Source organism: Sinocyclocheilus rhinocerous, unplaced genomic scaffold, assembly GCF_001515625.1.
Source record: "Sinocyclocheilus rhinocerous isolate Xijiao unplaced genomic scaffold, SAMN03320098_v1.1 scaffold2589, whole genome shotgun sequence".
Taxonomy (NCBI): Eukaryota; Metazoa; Chordata; class Actinopteri; order Cypriniformes; family Cyprinidae; genus Sinocyclocheilus; species Sinocyclocheilus rhinocerous.
In genome coordinates this window covers 232422-259511 of record NW_015658508.1, presented here as the reverse complement: position 1 = coordinate 259511, position 27090 = coordinate 232422, and the positions used below count along the sequence as shown (strand labels likewise).

Below are 27090 nucleotides of genomic sequence, written 5' to 3'. Positions count from 1 at the left end.
CACACACACACACACACACACACACACACACACACACACGGTCACGCACATGGTCTCGCTTAAACCATTTCCCATAGTGGAGCAGGGAGTGATGTGTGCCGAATCCAGGATGGAATTCTGTTTCCAAAGCTCTGGAAGATTTTCTCCATGAGTTTGGGAAAATTTAGCACTCAACATAATCAAAAACCAACAACTTCACATTAAATGTACATACTTTCTGGATACAATTTGACTAGATTTTTATATTTCCCATAGAAAATCTGAGTTGGCATCACATTACTAACTGTTGATTGCAGTTGCTAACTTGTTGTAAAATATAAAAATTATTTTATAAATATATAGATTTGCTAAGGTGCGGTTATATATATATATATAGAGAGAGAGAGAGAGAAGTTTGGGATCTGTAAGATTTTTTGTTTTGTTTTTGAAAGAAGTCTCTTCTGATCACCAAGGCTGCATTTATTTGCCTGAACACACACCTGAACACAACACAGCCCAAACACTGCGTCTGATAGACGCCTTTATTCACAACCGTTCAAAAATGTTTTTAATGGTTTCACAAGTAGTAATTATTTCATCAAAAATACAGTGAAATATTATTACAATTTAAAATAACTATTTTCTATTTGAATATATTGTAAAATGTAATTTATTCCTTTGATGCAAGCTGAATTTTCAGCATCATTACTCCAGTCTTCAGTGTCACATGATCCTTCAGAAATCATTCTAATATGCTGATTTGCTGCTCAAGAAACATTTCTGATTATTATCAATTGTGCCGCTTCATATTCAGCATTTATTTGAAACAGAAATCTTTTGTAAGATTATAAATGTCTTTACTGTCCCTTTTTATCAATTTAATGCATCCTTGCTGAATAAAAGTATTCATTTCTTTTTAAAAATGTAAAAAATATTACTGACCCCAAATTTTGAATGATTTAAAGTTTTGGCAGTGACATAAATTTTGTGTTTTGCAAAATTTGCTACTTAAGCTGTTGTGGTGTTCATTCACATTGTTTCTACAAGTATTGGAAGTGGCATCATCTAGAAACAATGTGAATGAACACCACAACAGCTTATGACATAAATTTTGCAAAACACAAAATTTATGTCACTGCCAAAACTTTTGGCCACGACTGTATCTATATGTAACACTATGAAGATTGAAACATCCATCTCAATACTACACTGGGATGCTTTGAATCTTAACAGCATTTTTCATGTATTAGCACTGTGGACGATGACAGCGAGAATGTGAGACTGTACCAGACTCACTCCACACTACATTCACACCCGTCAGACCTGTAATTCATAGCGCTCTGTCAGTGTTCCTGACAAACACCCCCTGTTGAGGCTTTGGTGCGCTCCTTTAACAAATGAGAAGCATGTGGAGGTCAGTCGTCTGTCTCGCACACAGAGGGGCGTCAGTGTTTCTGTGTGTTCTGTGCTGCGTTTGCACGGTCCAGTGGAAAGCTAAAGATAACTGAGTGAAAAACGGAAATGACCTATGATGGAGGAATTTATCTGCGTAATGCATTGTCTTGAAGTGTGTAATAGTTTCTACAGAAGCCAGAAGCCATTAAACTGACACTCAACTGTGGGTCAACAGGTGGATCCACTGCACCGTCCACTGAGTCATTTTCAACTGCATGTTTTTAACATTTAAAGGCTTAACCAAAAAAAATACATTTCATTTATCACTATTTTATGCTGTTTTTTTTTTTTTATCTCAAAAATTATTTTAGGTTTAGGATCTGTCATGCTGCTAATTACCACACAAAATAATTTAGACAAGACTCATCCTTCAATTTGCAACTCATAGTTTTGTTAAAGTACTTACATGAATTTGTCACTAACTTTTTTCATATAAACATATATTAATTTATTTATGTGTATCAGTAATTAAATCATTAAATGAATAAAGTGCCATATAAATAAATAAATCTTTCATTAACAGACTTTAAGTATATATATATATATATATATATATATACTGTATATATATATATATATATATATATATATGTATACTGTATATATACTGTATATATAAGTAATTAAATCATGAAATAAATAAAAATGAAGAAAATGACTAGATTTTAAGTATTTTAAATTAATATTATATTAAATATGCTAAAAGTAAATATTCATAAATATTATAATAGAATATATTGTAATTTTATAACTCTATCAGGTATCCTTTTCAACCAGAATCAGCAGATTTTCATTACAGGAAAGGAAAAGTTTAAGTGGTTTTATCATACACGCATGCAATAGTTAAGTGTTTTGGAGATGTCTTGAATATGATTTTATTTTAAATATCTATTTGTGTCGCTGCCTTCTAGACTTCCATGATAAGTGTGTTACAGTTTGCAAAATGAGGGACAAGTTAACATGATTTTCTCTGGTAATCAATATCAGGCCATTGATGCTTTATCCAGTTTAATGTACAGACTTAGTCATTTGTTTAAGCTAGTCATGTGACAACCAAAGACTGACAACTCACTAACTAATAACTGAGCATTATTAGAAATTATATTCAACGGTTTTACACAATTTAAAGCCTTTATTACCTGAGAAGACAGTCCATTGTTGATGGCAGAGTTGGTGTGACTGTTATGAGTTCCAAATGTATCTGAATATCCTGCGTAGCCATGGCGACTGGAGAGACAGTAGGAAGCCCCGCCCTCCGGCCCCGCCCCTCCAGCACTCTGATGGCCTGCGGGCGGCGGGAGCGGCTGAGGTCTGTGTACAGCACTCAAATCTGACAACAGATATAGCCATTACATCCGGAAACATTTTATACGTCAAAGTGGATTTAAATACAACATGTTTACCTTGAGAAAGGCCAGCGGGTGGGTACGGGCTCTCTGACAGCTGATACGGGGAGAGACTGGACACCGCCGGATGTGAAAAACCACCGGGGATCAGGTGATTGAATGCCATGAGCTGATTGGCTCCCGCCTGCTTCCTCCAACGAGCTCGTCTGTTGCTGAACCACACCTGAGAAAAGACAAGCGTAGGAGTGTAATGAAATAGTTAATAAAATATTTTTTTACACACAATATGATTTTTTCAAATTATATGATTAAGATATAAAAATGCTATTTTTAAGTTATTTACAAAATGGTATAATGTAGATATTATTTTTATACATTATACATTTATTCTAAATATCTAAAAATAATGTAAGAAAACAAAATACTTAAAAAATATATCATATTTAGATTTGAATTTATAAGGTGTATTTTAAGATTTTGATATTATATTAATATATAATGTAAGAAATATTTTTATTCATATAAAGTTTATATGTTTATATATATATAATTTTGTATAGAATAAAAAAATCAAGAGCTCAATCTCTTCAAAAGTACCTGAAATCTTCAATCTCTTCAAATCCAATTGTAAAAAATAAATAAATACAAATTCTTGGGAATTTTTACAAGCGTAGGAGTGTAATGAAATAGTTTTTGATTCTGTCTGTTCTTTTTTCCAGGCGTATGGGGTGTATTTGTACCTGCACTCGTGCCTCTGTGATTTTGGCTCTCTGAGCGAGCTCTTCTCTGGTGTAGATATCAGGGTAATGTGTGCGTTCGAAAGCTCTCTCCAGCTCCTCCAGCTGTTCGGCCTTTTTTTTGTGTGTTTAATAATATTTATTTATTTTTAAACTGGATTAGGTTTTGTCTAGTATTATGGAAACAGTAGTTGTTAATGGCAAATCTCCACTTAAACAATTGTGTGTGTCATAAACCTAGAAAATACACACAAATATGAACACGCAGAAGCACAAAAGACACTCCTCAATTGGCAAAAGTACCAAACAAACATGTTTTAGCAGCTTTTACTCATTTTTAATGATGTGGTGTTTTGGTGAAGGAGAATTGTATGAGCTTCTTCACATCTTTTCTTGAAAGGCTTCAGAGCCAGGCTTATTTTTGTGTGTCGCACAGTAATTCCTTGTCTGATTTTTTTTTTCCCTCTCCATTTTTCCTCAGTAACTAAAAAGACCACAGAGCAACAGTCAAATAATAAAACACAAACAGAGAGCTGCAGGAGGGATTTTAAAAAGCACAAGAACAAACTGGATGAAAGAGAAATACAGTGGAGGAGAAAAGAAAGAGGCAATGTGCTGGATGACCGTAAAATTAAATGGAAAAAATAAAACAAATCTATAAAAGAAACACACACACACACACACAAATAAATAAAACCCAAATCATTAATTTAATAAAACATGACCTATTTACTCATAAAAAGGCTTTTGTTTTTCTTATTTCAAACAGAAATGTACTTATGAGGACTCAAATGAGAACTATGGGAAATTCCTACAATTTCACAGGGATTTGGTTAAAGGAACACTGAAGCGTGTGGAAAACTGTTCATCAGCCTAGAATGACTCACAACAACACATTCCAAACGGAAAAGCCGGTAATTATACAGTATATTCATGGTGTTGGAATTAAAGGAAATTCCTATTTAGTGAATTTTTATTGTCCAGACATTGAGCTATTTGTGCATCTCTCTCTCTCAATCTGTCTTCCCCTCGGTCTTTGTTGGATCGATTTGCACGCTCCATCTGTGGAATCCATCATGACGGCCGGGGCTCTCAGTGGAGGCCGTCACCTGCCCTGGAGGGGGTGGAAGGGGCAGAAAGAAGGCCAAAGGTGGGTGGGTGGCAGGGCAGAAAGGGAAAAGGGTGGGCTCGGTAGTTCAAGTGCTCAATCTCTTCAAAAACCCATTGAGAAAAAGCTCAGAAGCACCTGAGACTTGGATGTGGAAACAGATGATTCACAGATCTGAGACCTATCAAAAAAGTCTAGTCTATTGAAGGAATGAGAGCTAAATAATGAGTCATCTATGGGTTTTCTTTTACTGTGCGCTCGCATTAATAACTCTCAAGTAAAGGGATATTTTAATCAAAACCTGTAATTTTTTGTCATCATATATTTACTTAAGTTATTTCTATATGATCTAACCCTTAAATGTAGTTTTATTAGTGTAACTTGATGTATTTATGGTGATTGGGTGACTTAAAAATGATACATTATATTAAGTTATTATATTATATTAATTATATCTTTGACTTTAATAAAAACAAAAAATTATATGATTTTTTAAACCATATTTTACGTTGAAACTACCAAGCTCCAAAAAAGCTCCACTAAGTGGCTGTGTTCTTCTGTGCTATTTTTTAATGACATTTTTACTATGTTGGTCTAAATATGCTTTATTAGTGATATCAAACAGCTTTGGTTTTCACATCACGTAAAGTAATTGTGATGTGGCAAGTTTGAAAAATGTAAAAATGAGACTTGATACCAGAAGAGATCATTATAAGTGAAAAACGACTGTGAATTTTGACACAAATCTATTGTATGAAATATAGTGCACATGTTTCATGGACTACTTTTATTATACTTTTGAGGTGTTTTTTTGTCATTTTAGGCATTTAACAGATGCAATTTTTTGTCGTTGTATGGAAAAATAAAACCAAATCTGTCAGAAGAATAAAATATATTGCACAGGTTTCTTTAATAATACTATTATGATGTTTTTTGTTATTTTAGGAGCTTGACAGAAAAAAACCCAGAGTTTTCACAAGAAAGAAAATACAGGATCAAAACACAAGGGTGAGTAAATGGTGTCAAAATGTTCATTGATCAAACAGGCTGCGTTCTGCTGTGCTATTTCTTCAGTTTAATTTCTTACTATGTTTGTCTATGTAAATATGCTCTAGACATTTATTGTATCAAACAGATTGGTTCTCACATCACATAAAGTGATTGCAATGTGGCGAGTCTGAAAAATCTTAAACGAGACACTTAAATTTTGATCAGTTCTTCACAAAAATCTACTGTATGTCTTCAGAAGACTTGAAATATAGTACACAGGTTGCATGGACTACTTCTATGATACTTTTATGGTGCTTTTTGAAATGAAAGGAAATAGAGGATTGGAAAAATTTTCATTTTTGACATCTAATCATCAGGTAGCAAACAAGTAAGTGCTTGCATCTTTATATTTTTGCTGACTGAATGAGAATCAAGGCAAGTGAATAAACAGAACCAAAGAGCAAACAGTAAACACGGGTTTAATTCGGGCAGAAAAATACAGACCACAGGCTTCTAAACACACACAACCAAAACCCAAACGTCATGGAAATGGAACCGCTGGAGAATCTAGAGATATTCTGCCTTCTGTAAATACACAGAGTGCGTATGTGTGTGTGGTTTTAGGTCTTTGGCATGTAAAGTTAACGTGTAGTGTGCATGAGTATGTGTTTTAAGATATTTTAGCCCTCCGCTATGTAAACGGTGCGGTCACTAAAAGCATCTCCATCCGCCGTTTCTCTTCAGCTCTGGGCCCTCGTTGTTTAAATTCAATATTCGGAGGCGAAATATCACCCCGAGCCCATTTACCTCATGCATTCATGTACACAAAATCCACCTAAGGAGTTTCATTAATACTGCGAGACGGCGATCGCATATCCAGCAGGCTTTTGCACTTAGTTTTGGTCGGGGCAAGCAGCAGAGGTCCAAGATAAAACCATATGTGCGTGTGTAGCGTTAGTCTGTGTGTGTGCGAGCGATTCTCTTGGGGGCAGGTAATGAAGAGAGCTAATTGAGCCAATGACATGCCCCCTCGCCATCAAAAACAGCCAAAAAAGAAAGACAAAGACATGCATAAAAGAAAGCTTGGGAACAAATGCAGCGTCTCGGAGAGGGGAGAGCGAGGCGGGTCCTTTTCAGCGCCGAGGTTGGCTGAGTGACTGCCCGACTACATTAAGCAGTACATAGAGAACTAACAGATGCCGGAGACAGAAAGGATGAGTGACAGCTCGTGGGCCCATCTGCCCCCCAGCGTTTAGGAACAGAGAGAAACAGAGGGAGGACTTGACTTGCTAAAGAGCAACTGTGACCCTCGCAGCTGCCCTCAAACAACCACACGTTTCAGCTCTGAACCAAATGTGCTCTTGGTCTGTTTAGCCTCTTTTGCTTTGCTCTCGAGTCACTTTTGATACGTTTTTTTGCTTGTGTGGCTTTTGTAAAAGAAGCTAGTGTGTGAAACAGCATGCAGTATGCAACTATGAACATTTCAAAGTAGTACAGTGCACGATATGGCTTCATCAAACTTGCAATTAATTAGAGATGATTATTTTGCATTTTTAATCCAAGTTTCTGTAGAAATGCGCTAGCTTACACTACCATTCAAAAGTTAAATGAAATGAATACTTTTATTCAGCAAGGATGCATTAAATTGATCAATAGTGACAGTAAAGACCTTTATGTTACAAAAGATTTGCTGTTCTTTTTGAACTTTCTATTCATCAAATAATCCTGAAAAAATGATCAGAGTTTCCATAAAACTATTTTTAACATGTTTCTTGGACAACAAATCAGCATATTAAAATATTTTCTTAAGGATCACGTAACACTGAAGACTGGAGTAATGATGCTGAAAATTCAGCTTTGCATCACAGCAATAAATTACATTTTAAAGTATATATTTAAATAGAAAACAGCTACTTTAAATTGTAATAATATTTCAGAATATTACAGGTTTTACTGTATTTTTGATCAAAATAATGCAGCCCTAGTGAGCAAAAGAGACTACTTTCAAAAACATAAAAAAAATCCAATCAACAGCAGTGTATCTCAGTCCAATCAAGATGTAAGTCAAGTATTAGATTGCTGTTAATATATTACTTCATACTGGAGATGCAATATCAGGTCAGTACATTGTAGTATTCCTTAAAGTGTGTATATTGCACATTTTCACAATTGTGGTGGAAAATGTGCATCCTATGCTGACATAGTAAGATAAGTAAGATGCTATTTCAAATATAGTTAGTGCATTTATGCTGAAGGGAATAGGAGTTAAAACAGGAAGTGGTCACCTGTCACTCTAAACATACTCCCATGTGACCTTTGATCACTGGAGGTCAAACGCCAGTGACCTCAGACTGCTCTGTTTAACAACTTAAAACAAGTGTTTGTTTGCCATCAGCTAAAACAATGTACCACCTTTTTTAAACAAACTAAGCAAGAAACTGCACTTTGTGGTTGTGATTAGGTGAGTTGATTCATATTTTCATATACAAGTCCTATGCTCACTTATCAACTATCCAATAAAAAGCAGCCGCCCTGAACTCTCTGTGTTGTTTTCGTGCTCTCTGTGTGCTAACTGACACACACATACTGTAGTTTTGCCTTCAGGGCCTGAACTCAAGCAGACACGGATTCCTAAGTCTGCTGACCCTGACACTGCACGCTGGACACAATGGAGACAGTTTTGTTTGGGGGGTTTCCCCGCATTGCCATCCAACTATACTCCTCTCACTGTCTGCCTCACTCTGTGTCATAAAAGGGAGCAATGCATGCTTTAATATTTCACATACGATAAAAATACTCCCAAAATAGACTGAATTTTTCACTTAGAGATGTTAAGGTCTAGCCAAGTTTGTCTTGACGAAATTTCCTTTTTTAGGTCTTCTTGGTGGTGCATTTGTGTTTTTGTGTTTGTGTTTGTGTGCATGTGTTTGTTTTGGCTGCCAGAGTGAATTACGACCCGCTGACTGCACACTCCATGGTGCCACACAAACCATCCCACATTGGGCCAGTTGGCACTGTTTGTGTATGCATGTGTACGTGTGTGCATCCATGTGTGTGTTTGCATGTTTTTGCATGTGCATATGTTTGGCAGCATGTGCATATGTGCGTATTATAGGAGTGTCAACCATTTTACACTTTTCAAAATATACTTCTAAGTAGACTTTTCTGCTTTGAGCATACTATATTTGTTCCAATATGACACAATGCGTGCAAGGAAACGAATAGGGAACATTCTCAGAACTTTGTGTTCTGCGTTCTGGCAAGGTTCTCTCAAAGTTATGAACAAAGAGTATTCCGGTAACATTAATAGAACATTCGTCTTTACAACGTTGGTCTGTAACATTAGCACAAAATCATTATTTATACATCATTCAAGGAAAGTTTTCATAAGTAACATTTCTTGAACAGTACTACTAGTTTCAGAAGGTTCAGAGGACATTCATTAGTAACATTCCCATAATGTATGTAAAATTATAAAATAGAACATTCCCTTAATGTTTTCTGCAGCATTCATAAATCTAAGAATTTTTTAAAAATATTTAAAAACTGGATATTTTCGGTAGTTCAGAGAACATTTAAGAGAACATTCAGAAATAACATCCTAATAACTTAATGGAAACGTTACCAAAATGTTCTTAAATGTTTTTCTTTTAAATTTGTTGCATGTTTGTCTGTTTTTTTAAATGTTACTACTTAATAGTTTCAGATGGTTCCAAAAAGTAACATTCCCATAATGTTTACAAAATGATCAAATGGAACCTTAATGTTTTCTCTAATGTTGAACCAAGAAAAAAAAATGTTTTTTTAAACCGAGCATTTTGAATGTTCAGAGAATATTCGCAAATGGTGTTTTTATGGTGTTTTTTAATGGGAACGTTAGCAAAATGCTCATATAGAACATATTTTTTGTTAGCTGGGCGTTTTGGAGGACAGCAACAGCGAGATTTCATAAGCTACAGTCTCCCCGCACACACTCCAACATCTTTGAGTCTTTAAGATGATATATGAAGACAGTATGAAGGAAAGGGTTCAGGAATCAAGTTACCAAAATGTTCTTAAATGTTTTTCTTTTAAATTTGTTGCATGTTTGTCTGTTTTTTTAAATGTTACTACTTAATAGTTTCAGATGGTTCCAAAAAGTAACATTCCCATAATGTTTACAAAATGATCAAATGGAACCTTAATGTTTTCTCTAATGTTGAACCAAGAAAAAAAAATGTTTTTTTAAACCGAGCATTTTGAATGTTCAGAGAATATTCGCAAATGGTGTTTTTATGGTGTTTTTTAATGGGAACGTTAGCAAAATGCTCATATAGAACATATTTTTTGTTAGCTGGGCGTTTTGGAGGACAGCAACAGCGAGATTTCATAAGCTACAGTCTCCCCGCACACACTCCAACATCTTTGAGTCTTTAAGATGATATATGAAGACAGTATGAAGGAAAGGGTTCAGGAATCAAGCTGTTGCCTATTCAAAAGAAGGGTGTAAATACTGAACTCAACTTGCCTGTCTGTGTCTCCCAGGAAAGGAGGGGCGGTGGGAATGGCAGGGACTGACAACGGCCCACAGATATTAATCGAAAATGCGCCGCAGGCCAAGAGAGGTAGAACAAGGCATGAGGAGAACGAAAGAGAAAAAGAGCAAGGCCTGTTGAACTCATTGGCCAGATGAAAGCGAAGTTCAAATAAAGAGCCTGATTTAATCGGCTCGGGCAACTCGTCTTTCTTGGATCGCGAGACGGGCAGAGCGTGACGGACAGCACGCATGACGAGAGGCTCGCCCCCATTGTGACCACCGCTCCGGGCCATGAAGGAACAGCCGAGGAGAACACTGGTCCCTATTGACGGAAAAAGCCTTTAATAAACTCCCATCGCCATTAAGAGTGACACTGCATCCCGATCAGTATTATTTAGGGAGCTGAAGTGGTGTTAGCTGGGCATCAGAGGCAGTCAAATAACATTCACCTTAATTAGTCACGCAGGGACAGGCTGTTAGCTCATTAAATATCATTACAGAACAGCAAAACATCAGTTCACTTCAGCTGTCGACAGTAGGCAGCAAGAAGGCAAAAATAGACTCTCTTCCACTGTTTTTATCAACGTTTTTCCCCTTTTGATTCCTCTGAGGCCGCTTTGCACAGAAATGCTACAGCTGTCCTTTCTTAACAATTCATTGTGTTGTCATATTTTAATATTTATGATAATTTCTCCTTCAGAGTTTCACAGAAAGAAAGTCATATGGGTTTGGAATGACATGAGTGAGAGTAAATTATGACAATTGTCTTGTTTTTTAATTGATTATCCAATTTGTTCTAGTATATACAGTAACTTATATATTTCCTTCATTTTGTATTATTTTAAGGAAATGCAGAACTCCATCTAAAACCCTCATTGCTTTTGTAGAATGAAAATATCATTGTGGCCACATTACCCACTTTTTCCAGATTTCGCAACTTTTTTATTTCACTTCCTTCATGCCTGTTGCATAATATTTATTAATATTCTTGGGAATTACTTTTTTTTGTGTGAACACTTATTTACTTGTTTTGTTAACAAAAATTGACTTTGATATATCTGCTTGATAACAAAATATTGAAATGTATCCTGCTATCTCTGTTTTTTCATATAATTATTTATTTGGTTGTTTATTCATTATTTTTCCACTTTCTGTTAATTCAGGGTTGTGGAACGGGGTGGGGAAAGAATACATAATTCTGCAATAGTTTGAACTTTTTGTGTCTAAACATGTTTGAAAAATTAATAAATAAAGTGCAAAAAAATATTCTTGGGAATTACTGGTTATTGATCATCAGTAAATCTAACTCATCATTAATGCAACGTAATTAATTAATATAGGCTATTAGAAACATTACAAGTGAATACACCACATTTTTGTTTATATTTCTGCTTTATAAACCACCAGTCAAAGTTTTGGGCACCTCACTGTTTACTATTATCCTCAAATGTGTAAAATAGTCATAATAAAGTCATCAAAACTATGAAATAACACAAATAGACGTATGACAATTATGCATTGACCAAGAAATGTTAAACAAATGAAACTGTCTAGATTCCAGTTCTACACATTCTAGAAATTCTCTCAACCAATTTCATGAAGTGCATCCTGGGATGGTTTTGAAAACTACTGAAAAGCATGCGTTCTGGACACTTGTTGCCAGGTTTCCTTCATTATCCAATCTGTCCATTTAAAAAATGTTTTGCTGAGAAATTCTTGGGAACAATTTATATTAATGCACAAAGCTTGTCAAGCATTTTCAAGTAAAATTTCCAAAAAATTGCTAGTAGTGTGGGCTAATTTTTTTCTTTTGTTACTGGCTAAAACGATAGGAACCTTTATGAGTTTGTATCACTATTATAGGCCCCAAGTGTTCAATCCATTTATATATTCATGAAAACATAGCCTATAGGTCTATCACCATTCTAATTAAATTCCAATTTGTTAAAAGCACATCTTTCCAACAACTCCAGATCATGTACAGTCCTCCTGCCACAGTTCTTTCTGAAATCTGTTGATATTAAAGCATAAAGAGTTTGTAGGATCCACTCACATCTGTCTGCGAGAATCCCCTCGATGCTGTGTCCGCTCCTGCGGCCGTGTTCTTCCTGCTCGCGCTTCTCGATGTCCTCTTCATCCTCCTCCTCCTCATCGTCACCTCTTGCGCCATATCGGCCTCTCATGATGCGGCTTATTGCACTCACTGGACAAGAGTTGAACCGAATGCGTAAGTGCTCTTAATATGTTTTCTAGCTTTTAATATACTAGTATGCATTTCATAGTATGCATTTCATTTTTTAAACGTTTCAGTAACTGCAGAGGTTAGATGACAAGTAGCCTAGTCTGAGTGTGTCGTTTACGTTTTGTGGTTACTAAAACTAGTGAAGACACTTGCTGTAGTTGCCTAACTTCAAAGTCACTTTAAGGCTATTATTATTATTATAAGGGTATTCTATGGTCTTTGCTAACTTTAGAGCTAACCAACAGAAATCGCGTTCGCCAGGTAACCATAGCAACAGTACGTCGATGTTTACAAAACACGCGCTATTTGCATTTTTTTATATATCACAAAATTTAAAAAAAAAAAAGTTTTGTTACGTCTTTAAGACAGTTGACGGTTAACTGTGAGGGAAATGCAAATGTAAAAGTTTTTTTAATTTTTTTTTTTATAAATAATTCGCACACTGCAGTTCCTGTATTTTTTCGTTATGTTTTAAGCATAGCCTACCTGAAGGCACGTTGTTCCGGTCACAAATTCCTTCTTTGAGCAATTTATCCCGAATTTCCCAACTGAATATTCCGGGATTTCCCCGTTTATATTCCTCAACGCGCTTCTCCACATGTAGAGATGAAGTCTGTTAAAAATAATAAAAATAAAAACAGTGAACAAGGTGCCTGATTCAATTCAAAGACTCTTATTTCAAATTCAGGGTCATTATGTCAAACGCCACTCGGCGTTTTCAGTTAGTAATCGACCTGTTGCTTTGAGTTTATCCACAAATTTCCTTGGAAATATAAGCTGCTCCGAGCAGCTGAGTCCTTAACCATCTTCAAGAAACGACTAAAAACACATCTGTTCCACCTTTATTTGACCCTCTAACTCTAGCACTTTCTATTCTATTTTAATTCTACTTTATCTATAGTGTGTGTTTGTTTGTATGTATGTATGTGTGTGTATGTGTGTATATGTATATATGTATGTATATATATATATATATATATATATATATATATATTCACCTTGCTACGTGTACTGTGTTAGGCTAACCGAGACTTGTCATTTGCACTTATATATTGTTGCTCTTTTGTTAGTTTTGACTGCTTTTATTGTCCTCATTTGTAAGTCGCTTTGGATAAAAGCGTCTGCTAAATGACTAAATAAATAAATAAAATAAAAATAAATAGAAATATCCGCACGCCCAGCTGCAACAGATGAATCCGCACTTCAATGCCTCCCTATAGGGCCTCACCTTGGATTTAGTGCCGCCGATGGCTCCAGGCCGGATGGATCCAGTCTCCTGATAGCGGCACAGGATTTTGGAGACGCAGCCGTGAGAGACTCTGAGCTGGCGGGATATCATGCAGGGCCGGATCCCGTGATGGGCCATCTCCACTATCTTATGTCGAATGTGGTTCGGTAGAGGCCGGCCGTTGATGAAAACTCCTCCAAGCTGGTTGACTCGACCCTGACCTATCGGAGTTGAAACTGCATCGAAGCCAACCCAAATTATGACAGTGGAGAGATAACATAATTGCAGAAACATGAAAGAAAAATCATTCTGCATAGGTAAATAGGCCTAACTGAAGTGCTTCTAAGGAAGGAGTAAGACAGTTCAAGTAGCCTATAGGCTCCATGTGCATTTAATTCTCTGACATAAAAGCAACCCAGTAAAACGTCAGTATAATTGCTGCTTTAAATTTTAGGTAAACAAAAATGTTGCTAAAATTACAATCCTTTTTCCAGCCTATTTAAATTTATCGACTGATTCAGAAACTCTGAACTCATGCAATTGAGTAGGCTATTGCGACAGATAATTAAATGCATTTAAACAAATAGTCTATTGTTAATTATGAAAATATAGAAATGATGATTCCGATTAAAACAGCCTTACAGCTTAAACTTTTTAACTTTTTTACACCAATAACTTTTTTATCTAATACCCTGAAGTGACAGCTGTACAGTGAAATAGTTAGCCTATTAGTTCTTCATATATGAAAGGTACTTTGCACAATGAATCACTGAAGAAAAAAAAAATTTAAGAATGAAGAATTCAGAAAAGCAACATAATACAATATGTATACTAGCAAAACATAACTTTTAATATTATAATATTTAAATGTCAGCAAAAGTTTCAAAAAAAAAAAAAACATTTGGAAAAGTAACTTCACCGTTTTTAGTCAAGTTAGTCTACTCATGCAACACAAATACCAAAATGGTTTACACTTGGGCTTCCACTATTAAATTAAACCATTTTAATGTGCATATTTAATGTAACATATTTACCCTCCATTGGGAAGCTGCTGCGGGGATAGTTCTGAGAGAGAGATGGACGCATCATCCTGGGAACGGTCCCTGCCAAGCCGCTCATTGCTCCAGGGCAGCGCGGTGACTAAACGTGCACTTCAACAGGCTTAAAAATGCATGTAAATATTCCACAATCAAAAACAAAAAGCATAAGCTCCGATGGTCTTTTTGTATCCTTACATGAAGAACATGAAAATAAGTATAAAAATAAGATGAAATTAAATGTTATTAATCAGATGTACTCTCTTCTCTTTTGTGGTCCTTGGTCGTTGTTTTCATTATGTGACGAGAATTATAATCGTAGCGTTATTGTTATTAACAGGCGTTTAGGATGAGCGCGAGTTCTCAAACTACGGAGACATTTCTGAGTTTGCAGAGACCCCCTTGTCTATTACTCGAACAGCGCGTTCTGATTGGTCCACAGGATCCCTTAACCGAGAGCTGATTGGTCGACGAAGTACACTTTGCTCTCTAAAAGCGTTCCAAAGTGAACGTAAATCCTCCCCAAAGACAACTTTAGGATCAAATCATCTGTCCTGCATTTACTGGCACAAGCATGAGCTCCAGGCTAGAGAAGGCATGGTGCGGATGGAGGACAACATCGTTGAGATATCCTGAGACAGCTATAGGTACTGAAAGCATTTATCATTCAGAAAAGCTGTCTGAAAACATTCATTTGTTTCACAGTAACACGTAAATGCTATTGGAAATAAAATATTGCATTTTTATTCCACCTTATTTTTAACGTTTTTGACGCGGCTATATTTGTTCCCAGAATGTTCGAGGAATTGAGGCTTCCGGTGTAATTCACTTCCTGTTATTTTACCTGTTCAAAAACAATCCGTTATGCTGCTCGATATCGCAAACATAGGCCTATTTGTTATCATACTTTTTATATTTATTTTCGTAATCATGAACACACTCGTTTACAATTTACAAACGAATAGTTTTACCATTTACTGCACTTGTTATTCTTAGTTATCAAACGTTAAAACTTGAAACTTACGCGTTTCAAAATACGGTGGATACACGCACACACACACGCAGTGAGTTCATATTGTATATATGAATTACATGAAAACAGCCTTTTTCTTCCTTTTTCTCATTTATTAGCCAACCGAGAGGTGTGTTCTTGTATGTCAACAGAACAATTTCAATGTGCAAATACAATTCAAACAGGTTTCACAACAATTATTGAGGCATAATAGTAAAAACACACATTTCCTAATTCTAATAAACATATTACAGAGTATATAAGGGCTGTGTACAAAGCCCATGACCCTACGTATAGTGTTACTAACAGGGCTGGAGTGCATTAAGGGAAGTATAGTCATCCCAGGCAGTGACACTGGGTTCAGGTAAGTGTTGTGCAGTCACTGGGCCAGTGTGTGTGGGAGAAACAGACATATAAACAGATGTGCGCACATCGGGCCTGATGGTCCAGACAGTCACAGCGATAGTGGTACCATGAGAACAAGGGGAGGTCACACTGAATGGTACATAAATATCAATTTCATTGGAGGTGAACATTTTGATCGTCTGTTTCGTTCTTTACAGTTTGGTCCTTGGTTTTGTGAGTCAGCAAGAGGTCACCACCACTTTAACCTCAATTAGATGGGGTTCACTCCGAGAAAACGTAAATCCTCCCCAAAGACAACTTTAGGATCAAATCATCTGTCCTGCATTTACTGGCACAAGCATGAGCTCCAGGCTAGAGAAGGCATGGTGCGGATGGAGGACAACATCGTTGAGATATCCTGAGACAGCTATAGGTACTGAAAGCATTTATCATTCAGAAAAGCTGTCTGAAAACATTCATTTGTTTCACAGTAACACGTAAATGCTATTGGAAATAAAATATTGCATTTTTATTCCACCTTATTTTTAACGTTTTTGACGCGGCTATATTTGTTCCCAGAATGTTCGAGGAATTGAGGCTTCCGGTGTAATTCACTTCCTGTTATTTTACCTGTTCAAAAACAATCCGTTATGCTGCTCGATATCGCAAACATAGGCCTATTTGTTATCATACTTTTTATATTTATTTTCGTAATCATGAACACACTCGTTTACAATTTACAAACGAATAGTTTTACCATTTACTGCACTTGTTATTCTTAGTTATCAAACGTTAAAACTTGAAACTTACGCGTTTCAAAATACGGTGGATACACGCACACACACACGCAGTGAGTTCATATTGTATATATGAATTACATGAAAACAGCCTTTTTCTTCCTTTTTCTCATTTATTAGCCAACCGAGAGGTGTGTTCTTGTATGTCAACAGAACAATTTCAATGTGCAAATACAATTCAAACAGGTTTCACAACAATTATTGAGGCATAATAGTAAAAACACACATTTCCTAATTCTAATAAACATATTACAGAGTATATAAGGGCTGTGTACAAAGCCCATGACCCTACGTATAGTGTTACTAACAGGGCTGGAGTGCATTAAGGGAAGTATAGTCATCCCAGGCAGTGACACTGGGTTCAGGTAAGTGTTGTGCAGTCACTGGGCCAGTGTGTGCGGGAGAAACAGACATATAAACAGATGTGCGCACATCGGGCCTGATGGTCCAGACAGTCACAGCGATAGTGGTACCATGAGAACAAGGGGAGGTCACACTGATCGTCCTGATCTTTGATCGTCCGTTTCGTTCTTTACAGTTTGGTCCTTGGTTTTGTGAGTCAGCAAGACCAAGTTGACTGAGTTCACAACAGACTGTTTCTGTTTCCTTTCAGGCTCACATCTATGAAATAACTGGACCAGGACAGAGGACAAGAGTATCTTCTCTCTTCTCCTTATCCTCATCCCTGTTGAAAAGACCAGCATACAGTATATTGAGCTTTGAATGCTGGTGTGCCTTCCAGGTCTCTTGACCAGCAAGATTTTCTTGGTCCACCAGCTTTTCCAGCAAGACCAGCACTAACCAGCAGTTTACACTACTGTTCAAAGTTTGGATTCGGTAAGATTTTTCAGTGTTTTTGAAACAATTTTGTTAAGTTCACTATTTATTTGATCAAAAGCACAGTAAAAACAGTAATATTGTGAAATATCATTACAAATAACTGTTTTCTATTGTAGTATATTTTAAAATGTAATTTATTCCTGTGATGCAAAGCTGAATTTTCAGCATCATTACTCCAGTCTTCAATGTCACATGATCCTTCAGAAATCATTCAGATTTTCTGCTCAAGAAACATTTCTGATTATTATCAATGTTCAAAGCTGCTTAATTTAATATGATTTAATGTTCTTTCTTTAAAAAAAGAAAAAAATCTTACTGACCCCAAACTTTGTTGTTGGTCTTTTCAGCAGGGATCAAAAAGGCAGTAAACCGAGGTCATTGTGTAAAGTAAAATGATATATTACCCAACAGAATGGCAGGAGGAGCTGTGAAGCTGGTGACTACATAACACTACTGCACATTATACTACTTTCTCTACAAGTGTTGTTGCTTTGTACAGCACGGATAACAGCAGATAATGGCTGTTTACTTCCTTAACACTCAGGGAAATAACCTTTGCTTGTCTAAATCACTGCTGCAATCATTCAAATACCCCCACATTCACTTTATAAAACCTTCCTTACAAAAATCTAAGCAAAACCTATACACAAATGACTGCGTCACTACACTTATCTACCAACAGAGGGCAGACCTGGTTTGATCCATTGTATCTGCCTACAACAACAGCACAACTTTATAGAAAATTCTCTTGATAATTCCTATTAAAATGTTCAATTCCTTCAATAAATAAACAAATAAATAAAAAGTAAAGGCACATAAGAGCTAATTTAAAGAAGTAGTGATTGAAAATGATATACACACCCTCATGTTTTGCTCTTGTCCTCTTTGGAACATGATGTTTTTCATATTTCTCCTTTTGTGTTCCACAGATAAAGCGAGAGGATTCGGGAATAACATGAAGGTGGGTAAATTACAGGATTGTAATTTTTGGATGAACTATCCCTTTAAGAGAATATGATCAAGTATGTTTACCATTCTAAAGAAAATGGCCTTTACCCTAATAGAAGGAAATTTAGGCCATCAAGTGTCCTTAATTATCGTCATAAAACCATTAAGTCTAAACAATCTGGATGATATATTCAACTCAAACTTTATTTATAAAGCACTTTCAACACCACGACTGGAACCAAAGTGCTGTACAGAGAAAGATAAGAGAAAAATTCAGTATGCCAATGCTAGTTGTGTTTTGCACTCAAGTTAACAAGCCACAGTTAGCTGGATGAATATATCAGTTTATGATACCAAGACAAATGCCTTATGCGAGAAATGCAAAGTTTCATTAGTGGGTCAGTAAACACTTGAAAGCACCTCTTGGCTGCAGGACACAGCAAAACTAGCTGCTCTTCAGGTGTCAGATTCCTGCTTGCTTCACGCGCATCTTTTCTAAATGTACACATTCAATTCACATTAGTGAAATTTGGCGGGTAAAAAAACGCCATTGTCAGTTTTATAAGTCACAGGCTCGCACAAAAGTCACTTTCATACCAAGCAGCTTTCTGTTTGTCAACGCGATTGAAATCTGTGTGGCCAACTTTTTTTCAGGCGAAAAAAGTCATTCCTATTTGAATGACTGGAATTTTCCTGCGCAATTTCGTTGAGCAACGGTAAATGTGACCAACACTCCAAAGAGAAAGGAAAACTTGAAATCGCATCATATGACCCCTATAAACAGAGAACTGTTTGAGTACGATTTGTATAGCTGTTCACCAACACTTTCACAACATCATATCAGATACCCTTTATAAATGACTAATTTGTCATTGCTTAATGTAGAAATGGCAAATCAGCTGTACTGATTCGATTAACAAGGAGGCTTTCCTCAAGTATTGAAGGCTGACCTTCGTTTCCAAGCACAGTTCAGTATCTAGTTTTTGTTTAACATCATGCAGGTTTTCTTCTAAACTAGGTACATCAGATACTGCTCATCACAGGTTTGCGTGGTACAAAAATCCGATGAACGAGTTGGTAAAGTGAGTACTAAGGTCAATGCACTGTGATGCTACGCACATTAAAAGCACACACAGACGATAGCAAAAAGAGATTGTCAGTTAGTTGTCAAACGACACGGTTTTACTGTGATAGATGCATAGGTGAAGTGGAGAACAAAGAGGTGGTATAAAATGAGCAATTTCTATAGTAAAGCTATTGATCCATAAGAACAAAGAGGTCTTCTTTTAAAAAAACGAATAGTATATGATACAGCAGGAGGATGACAACACCCAGCAGCCATTTTGAGAATATCATCCAATAATCACGTTTGCTTGGCCGATTCACATAAGTGTTTTACCTAGCTACCAGACTTTATTAGTGAATTTCCAGTAAATGTCAAATAAATGCAGGTCTCATTTGCTATGATAAAACTGTATTATGTACAGTGGGGTCCGGAAATCTGAGACCACATTTTATTATTTAAACCTCGATATTAACAGAATGATTTGTATAAAAAAAAAATAAAGCAAGGTTTTGACATAAAATAGAAAATAATTACTAATTCTATGCTAGTATGCAGATTTGTGACCAGTTTTTTAATTAAACGTTGCACAGTGCTAACATTGCTAAGGTCATGGATAGATTCTCGGGGAATGGATGAACTATTTGAATGCAATTTAAGTTGTTTTGGATAAACGTGTCTTCCAAATGCATAAATGTAAATGTAATTAATACAAATGTACAAATGGGTTAAATGATAAAACAATACAAAATAGATGCATTTTCACTAGTGGTTTCACTTTTGGACCCCACTCTATATAGTGGCCCCACAACCAAAGTCTGAATATCATTGCATTAGCAGCTAAATATCACACCAAATGGCAGCTGTGGGTGTTTTCCCATAACTATTTTTGCAACAATGTTTAACCAACAGATGTTTTGGTGATTTTTAGAGGATGTATGAAGTCAGTTCTTCTCAAGCTCACACAGGTGTCCTAGCCAGAAGAACCTCAGGTGGCCATGCACAAATATGAGGCCCATGAAGAGCAGCACAAAAATGGACAGGAAGGAGAAGATGGCGCACATGTATACGGTTGCAGTGGATGCCGTAGGGCAGGTTCTGCATCTGATAGTCTGGTATGTATGGCATAGGGGGCATCTGATGCACCAAGGCTTCTCCTTGCACACAAGCAACATATGCAGACTCTTCTCGCTTAAGGTGTGCAGGCACTGCAAGATTTTGGGCTGAAATAGTTGAAAAAGTGGCAGATTTTGCACCCATACTCCTTGTCGGGAAACCCCAGCCTGTACTATTAAGTGATCTGATAATGACTCATTAGATACTAGTCCTTCTTTAGTTATTGAAATTACTATTTAAGGAGTTACTTGTATTTTTCCAGTTTCCCTATACTAATTGAACAGACACTAGTGACACTTTACAATAAGGTTCCATTTGTTAACATTAGTTAAATACATAGTTAATATGAACTAACAATGAAAAATACTTATGAAGCATTTATTATTCTTAGATAATAAGAAAGTTCAAAAGTTGTATTTGTTAATATTAGCCTAATGGACCTAAGCTAACCAGAAGTAACACTGAAAAGTTGTATTTTTATTAACTAACTTTAATAAATGTGACAAATGCATTGCTCATTGTTAGCTAGCCTAATGCAGAAACTAACATTAACAAATCGAGGGCTGAGAACCAGAAAGGCGTAAGTGACATTTCACCAACTTTACAGGAGAGCCAAAACAAAAAATGTTACCATAGTTTGATCTGACTTTGTGTACTGATTTCAATTGTTTATAATAAAAAATTTGTACACTCATGGATGACAGTACTTTTGCCAGTAGAAAGAGCTCATTAAGAGCTTTCATTTGATATATATATCTCCATTTCACCAAAAATGTCACTTACGCCATTCTGGTTCTCACCCCTCGAAATGGTCAATAAATAATCATTACACAAATATAAGCAATCGTAACCAAATGTTACTAGTGATTATACTGTAAAAAATTATGTTTGTAAATAAAACAGAGAAGTTGGCCTATGTTTTGCATGAAAATACTTTCACATATTTTAATCCAATGTGTTACTTGAGGTTTCTTTGTAATTATTTGTGAACTTAATTTTTTCCAGTATACTGGGATTGATAGAAGTAGGCACATCTAATTTACCTAATAAATAAGTACTAGTTAAACTATATAAAAGATACGGTAACACTTTATTTTAAGGTGTCCTTGTTACACACATTACATGTACTTACTATTATATAATAACAATTAATTATGCATAATTACATGCAAGTAACCCTAAGCCAAACCATATGTGACACTGGAGCACAAAATCAGTCATAAGTAGCACGGGTATATTAGTAGCAATAGCCAACAATACATTGTATGGGTCAAAATTGTCGATTTTATTTTATGCCAAAAATCATTAGGATATTAAGTAAATATCATGTTCCATGAAGATATTTTGTACATTTCCTACCATACATATATCAAAACCATAGGATAGGATCAAAACCTAATATCTGATTAGTAATATGCATTGCTAAGAACTTCATTTGGACAACTTTAAAGGCGATTTTCTCAATATTTTTATTTATTTATTTTTTTGCACCCTCAGATTCCAGATTTCAAATAGTTGTATCTCGGCCAAATATTGTCCGATCCTAACAAACCATAAATCAACGGAAAGCTTATATTCAGCTTTCAGATGATGTATAAATCTCAGTTTTAAAAAAATGACCCTTATGATTGGTTTTGTGGTCCAGGGTCACATATAGTAAATACATGTAGTTATTACTCCGTACTTAGCCTATATGTATAATTACACTGTAACAAGGAAACCTTAAAATAAAGTGTAACCAAAGATAGCCTACTGAAAGTACTAGTAACATGAAAAGAAACTAACTAGTATTAATAAACGCTTTAAGGGCTTGTCATACGATGCTCATCTCCTGTCACGCGTTTCTCCGGCTCGCGTTACTGGTGGCCGAGGAGCGGCCCGTCTCGTGCTCCGGTCGGTCTTTGAGCCAGTAGAGGAGCCACGTTACCATCGCAGACACCATGGCGAGGATGCTGGCCACCGACAGGCAGAGGGGTCCCGCGGGCGAGGGCGGCCCGCCGTGGCTGTGAACGAAAATGAGGCCCATGAAGAGCAGCACTAGCATGGACAGTAATGAGAAGATGACGCACACGCATCCGGTGGTCAGCGCGAGACGCCTGCAGTTTTGGCAGCTCTCGTAGCGCGAGACCGAGTCCTGGGACAACGTGGTCGCGTTGGACACCGTCGTGGTGGACGGCGTCGCGTGACCAGCCATGGACGCGTCCTCCTCGCGCCTGAGCGCAACGAGCGCCGGGTGCAGCGGAGGCCGGCGAGGCGGCAGAGCATCCTGAGGCACGGGGTCCGAGTCGATGTACAGAGGGAAGTTCTCCGTGACCTTGGTGTTGTTAGGCAGGTTCTGGATCCGGTAGTCCGGGACCGGCGTGCGGTGGCGGCACACGGGGCAGCTGATGCGCCACGGCCGCTCCTCGCACAGCTGCAACGCGTGCAGACACTCCTCGCAAAACGTGTGCAGACACTCCAAGATCTTGGGCGCCCGACGGTCGAGGTCGAAAAAGTTGTAGCAGATTTTGCATTCATATTCCTCATAGGGAAACGCCTTGGGTACCGGAACACCGGGAGGCTCCGGCCCGTTAGCTGCTGCTGCATCCGCCGCTGCCATGGCATCTCGCGCTGCCTCACATCCTCCACACAATGAACGCGAGCCAGTCACGCGGGCAGCCTTTTCTTCTCTTTATCCCGTCAGCGAACGCTGTTAAACCCGGACATTTTTGTGTCAGGCCTTTTTTTTTTTTAACGCTTATTGTAGTCTCCGTGCACGTTAATTAACCGTATCGTTCCGGTGATGTAATGCCGCCTGAAGGGCGACTTTAATTGCTCTCCTCCTGAACCGATCCGGAAAGATGCGGGACGCGGCGGGAATCACACCTCAAAGCATAAGACACGCGTCCTGGTCAAACAGCACGAGCCTTCGGCTAAACCATGCTGTTTACGTCAGTAGATTTAACTCCATTTTTGCTGTCCAAACCTCTCTGTGGTTTCTTCCATGTATCATTCTGGCCATTTAACCGCGTTTATTCCCCATTGTGAGTCATCTACCTGTTTGACATTTCAACTGGCTCACGTTGTTGTCATGGAAACTAATAATCCAGAAACATAAGGCTTGCCTAACCTATATTTCAGCTTCATTCACAGACTTCCCAGACACCCTCCATTCAAATAAATAAACATGTTTATTATGTTTACATTTTTGTGACAACTAGCCCCAGGGTCCTTTTTGTGTTGTTATATTGGATACATTTACATTTAGTCATTTAGAAGACGCTTTTATCCAAAGCGAGTTACAAATGAGGACAATAAAAGCAGTCAAAACTAACAAAAGAGCAACAATATATAAGTGCAAATGACAAGTCTCGGTTAGCCTAACGCAGTGTATGAAGGACCTATCTGAGAGGTAAGACTCAAACCACTGGCGTGCGGTTCCTGAGATGCCATTTTCCAATAGGGTTGACAGGAGGATCTGGTGGTTCACTGTATCAAAAGCAGCGGACAGATCCAGCAAGATAAGTATAGAAGATTTGGAAGCCGCTGTTGCCAGTCTTAGGGCTTCAACAACTGAAAGCAAGGCAGTCTCACTCGAATGTCCACTTCTGAAGCCAGATTGGTTGCTTTCTAGGAGGTTGTTCTGTGTGAAAAAGGCTGAGACTTGGTTGAACACAACTCGTTCAAGTGTTTTTGCCATGAAAGGTAGAAGGGAAACCGGATACAATATTAAATTTACAATTTACCAAAAAAGGAAATTTCCCATAACTTCTGACATGAAAAGTTGGCAGTTTTTTAAGAAATCTTTTAAATGTTTCTTAATTTTTTACATTTTTACTAATCAAACAAAACATTTAAATTAGTAGGTTTTTCCTTAATATCAGTTTCCTGTTAGTCTTTTTTGTTGTCTCTTGGACTACAACTAACAAAAGCCATTTGGTGGGAAAACAACAGCACAAACACCAGAACCCAGTTCAAAAGAAATATGATTGGGCTTTAGGCTATATTAGATTGGATCAAATCTTGAAAATAGTTTGTTCAAATGGGAAAAAAAAGGATCATTCAGATTAGATTGTAATCCAGTCTTGGTTTTGATCTGGATCAGACCATCAGTAGTGAATTCAGGTAAATTGGGACACTTTTTGCCATTGAGAAAAATTTAAAAAACGGCCAAATTAACCTAAATTAATCCCTGTGGGTTGTTAAAAAACTTTTTGGTAAGATTGGGATACCTTTGATCCAAAAATCATGAATATCCAGAAAAAAAGAGTGGATTTAGGGTGGATTTCAGGAACAAAATTAAATTTTAGTCAAATAATACAATGTTTGTATGCAGTGCATATATACAGTGATAAAATAGATGTAGAAGAACAGTAGAAGAATATCTAAAAAAAAGTTTATTTATTTGTTGTGGGTCAGATGAAGATAAATGTTTAAAAGAAATTGAAAACGAAGGAGATCATTCTGATCCAAATGAAACTTTTACCCCCGGTCTCACAGACAAGGCTTAAGCCTAGTCCCAGACTAAAATGTAAATCTGAGCTGTGTCAACTGAAAGAAACGTGCACTGACTGATCTTAAAATATATCTGTGCCTTTGTTTTGTCTCAAGATGCTCACCAGTAATGTGTTTTCTAAGGCACGTTTATGAAAAATTACTTAAATGTCCTAACTGAACTATGGCCTAATCCTGTCTAAGCCCTGTCTGTGAAACCAGGCCTTAGAGCAAGGGATGTGGTAAATTCTGTGATGTTTTGTGATTTAGTTAATTTGTCTCACTCTTAAACATCTCATTAGATAAAATGACATAAAAAGTGTAATATCATATTATCCTTGATGAGTCTGAATTTTTAAAAAATAATTATTTATTTTTCAATCTGATACCACAGATTCAAAAGTACAGTAAGTTATTTTTGAAAGCCAATATACTTAGATATTAGTGCTGATACTTCAATAATTTATTTTATTGTGATTTATTTTAGAGGAGAATATGGTCTGTTTATAAGTAAATAAAATATCATTATCAACATTACATTGATAATTAAACTTCAGACTTTTATTTTTGTTTTATTAATATGAAATCAAAATGAACACAAAGTTGACACCTTCATCATCGATCATCCTTCATTTTTTGCTATAAATAAATAAGATCGAAGTGCCTGAGCTTGATCACTTGATTATTTCTGAAAATTACTTTCAGATGCAGAAATATACGTCACTAAATGACTAGAATAACACTAGAATATTAATTTTTGAAAGTCACAGAGTCAAAGGTACTGCAAGACAGGAATGACCCACCTGTGACAGGTACAATAAGCAGGTAATTTTCCGTGCGTAAACATGTCAGCCAATCAAAACAGCCATGAGCTTCTACGTCAGCACACTTTCAGGCTCTGTCACCTGCAGCTGTAAAACACACCTGTGCACGCGGGCTCAGCCGGGCTGGGTGCGGACTGCGGAAGCTCAAACTCCGTGCGGCCATGTGGGGGGTCATCTCGTACCTGAACAGCCCCGAGCTGGTGGCCGCTTTCCAGCAGTGCTGCGGCCTGGTTCCGAGAGAGTCGTGCTCGCATGTTAGTCAGAACGGACTCGTTTACGCCAATGGATCCGGTAAGGACGGTCCGGTCACGATCCACCGGCGCAGAGCGGAGCAGGTGGCGAACGGGACGTTACGCGCACAAGACAGTAACTCCAACTATAAACCGGCCAGTTCACCGTGTGACACCAAAGGCGAAGTAAGTAAATCAGATTTAAATGAGACTCTTCATTCAGGCGAATTAAAATCGAGAGGTTCCCAAATGCAAAGGCTGTGCTTTTAAAAACAGAAATACCCAACTACAAGATTTTCCTGTTTCTCTGGTTGGTTTAGAGACAGTCAGATGTTTATAAAGCAATTTTTGATGTCTCATCTTGTAGATAAATTAAAAAACTTTTCAAAATTCATTTGATTTTAATATATACAATGAGCTTTAAACTGAAAGGGCAGTCACTAACCTGAACCTAAATCTTGCTTTAATAACATACTTTAATACTAATAATAATAATAAAAAAAAACATATCAGTTTTTAGTGTTAATTCAATTAGTTACGAATGTCATTAAGCTTTCATATATTTTCGTAAATGAAATATGTAAAAGTAAAATTTGTTTGATATAGGCTATTATGGTGCACAGATAAAAATGTGAGTCATGGTGCTACAACCAAAAAAAAAAGATATATACAGTGGGTACGGAAACTATTCAGACCCCCTTAAATTTTTCACTCTTTGTTATATTGCAGCCATTTGCTAAAATCATTTAAGTTAATTTTTTTTCCTCATTAATGTACACACAGCACCCCATATTGACAGAAAAA

General features: G+C 36.9%; 3 protein-coding genes across 3 annotated transcripts in view; 1 reads left to right on the top strand and 2 right to left on the bottom strand.

The window, feature by feature from the left end:
• The window catches only part of LOC107722258 (paired box protein Pax-3-B-like), a 21219-nt gene extending 6399 nt beyond the window's left edge, over positions 1-14820 (bottom strand). The window contains exons 1-8 of the mRNA XM_016530537.1: positions 14636-14820; positions 13602-13837; positions 12860-12986; positions 12185-12334; positions 10119-10453; positions 3521-3631; positions 2838-3003; positions 2574-2764 (exon numbers count right to left, since the gene is read on the bottom strand). Coding sequence (XP_016386023.1) covers positions 2574-2764; positions 2838-3003; positions 3521-3631; positions 10119-10453; positions 12185-12334; positions 12860-12986; positions 13602-13837; positions 14636-14720 — 1401 coding nt within the window. The 5' untranslated portion in view covers positions 14721-14820. The remainder of the gene's footprint in view (positions 1-2573; positions 2765-2837; positions 3004-3520; positions 3632-10118; positions 10454-12184; positions 12335-12859; positions 12987-13601; positions 13838-14635) is intronic.
• A 7704-nt stretch (positions 14821-22524) lies between these two features.
• Positions 22525-23441, bottom strand: rnf228 (ring finger protein 228). Its single transcript, XM_016530551.1, has one exon. It carries the CDS (start codon positions 23356-23358, stop codon positions 22594-22596), a length of 765 nt encoding a protein of 254 aa, XP_016386037.1. The 5' UTR covers positions 23359-23441; the 3' UTR covers positions 22525-22593.
• Positions 23442-26169: 2728 nt separating this feature from the next.
• Positions 26170-27090, top strand: part of LOC107722257 (sphingosine-1-phosphate phosphatase 2-like) — a 5990-nt gene continuing 5069 nt past the window's right edge. Inside the window, exon 1 of the mRNA XM_016530536.1 lies at positions 26170-26472. Coding sequence (XP_016386022.1) covers positions 26218-26472 — 255 coding nt within the window. The 5' untranslated portion in view covers positions 26170-26217. The remainder of the gene's footprint in view (positions 26473-27090) is intronic.

Coding starts and splice junctions, on each gene's coding strand:
- rnf228 (XM_016530551.1), bottom strand. CDS start 23,358: ATGGCAGCGGCGGATGCAGCAGCAGCTAACGGGCCGGAGCCTCCCGGT.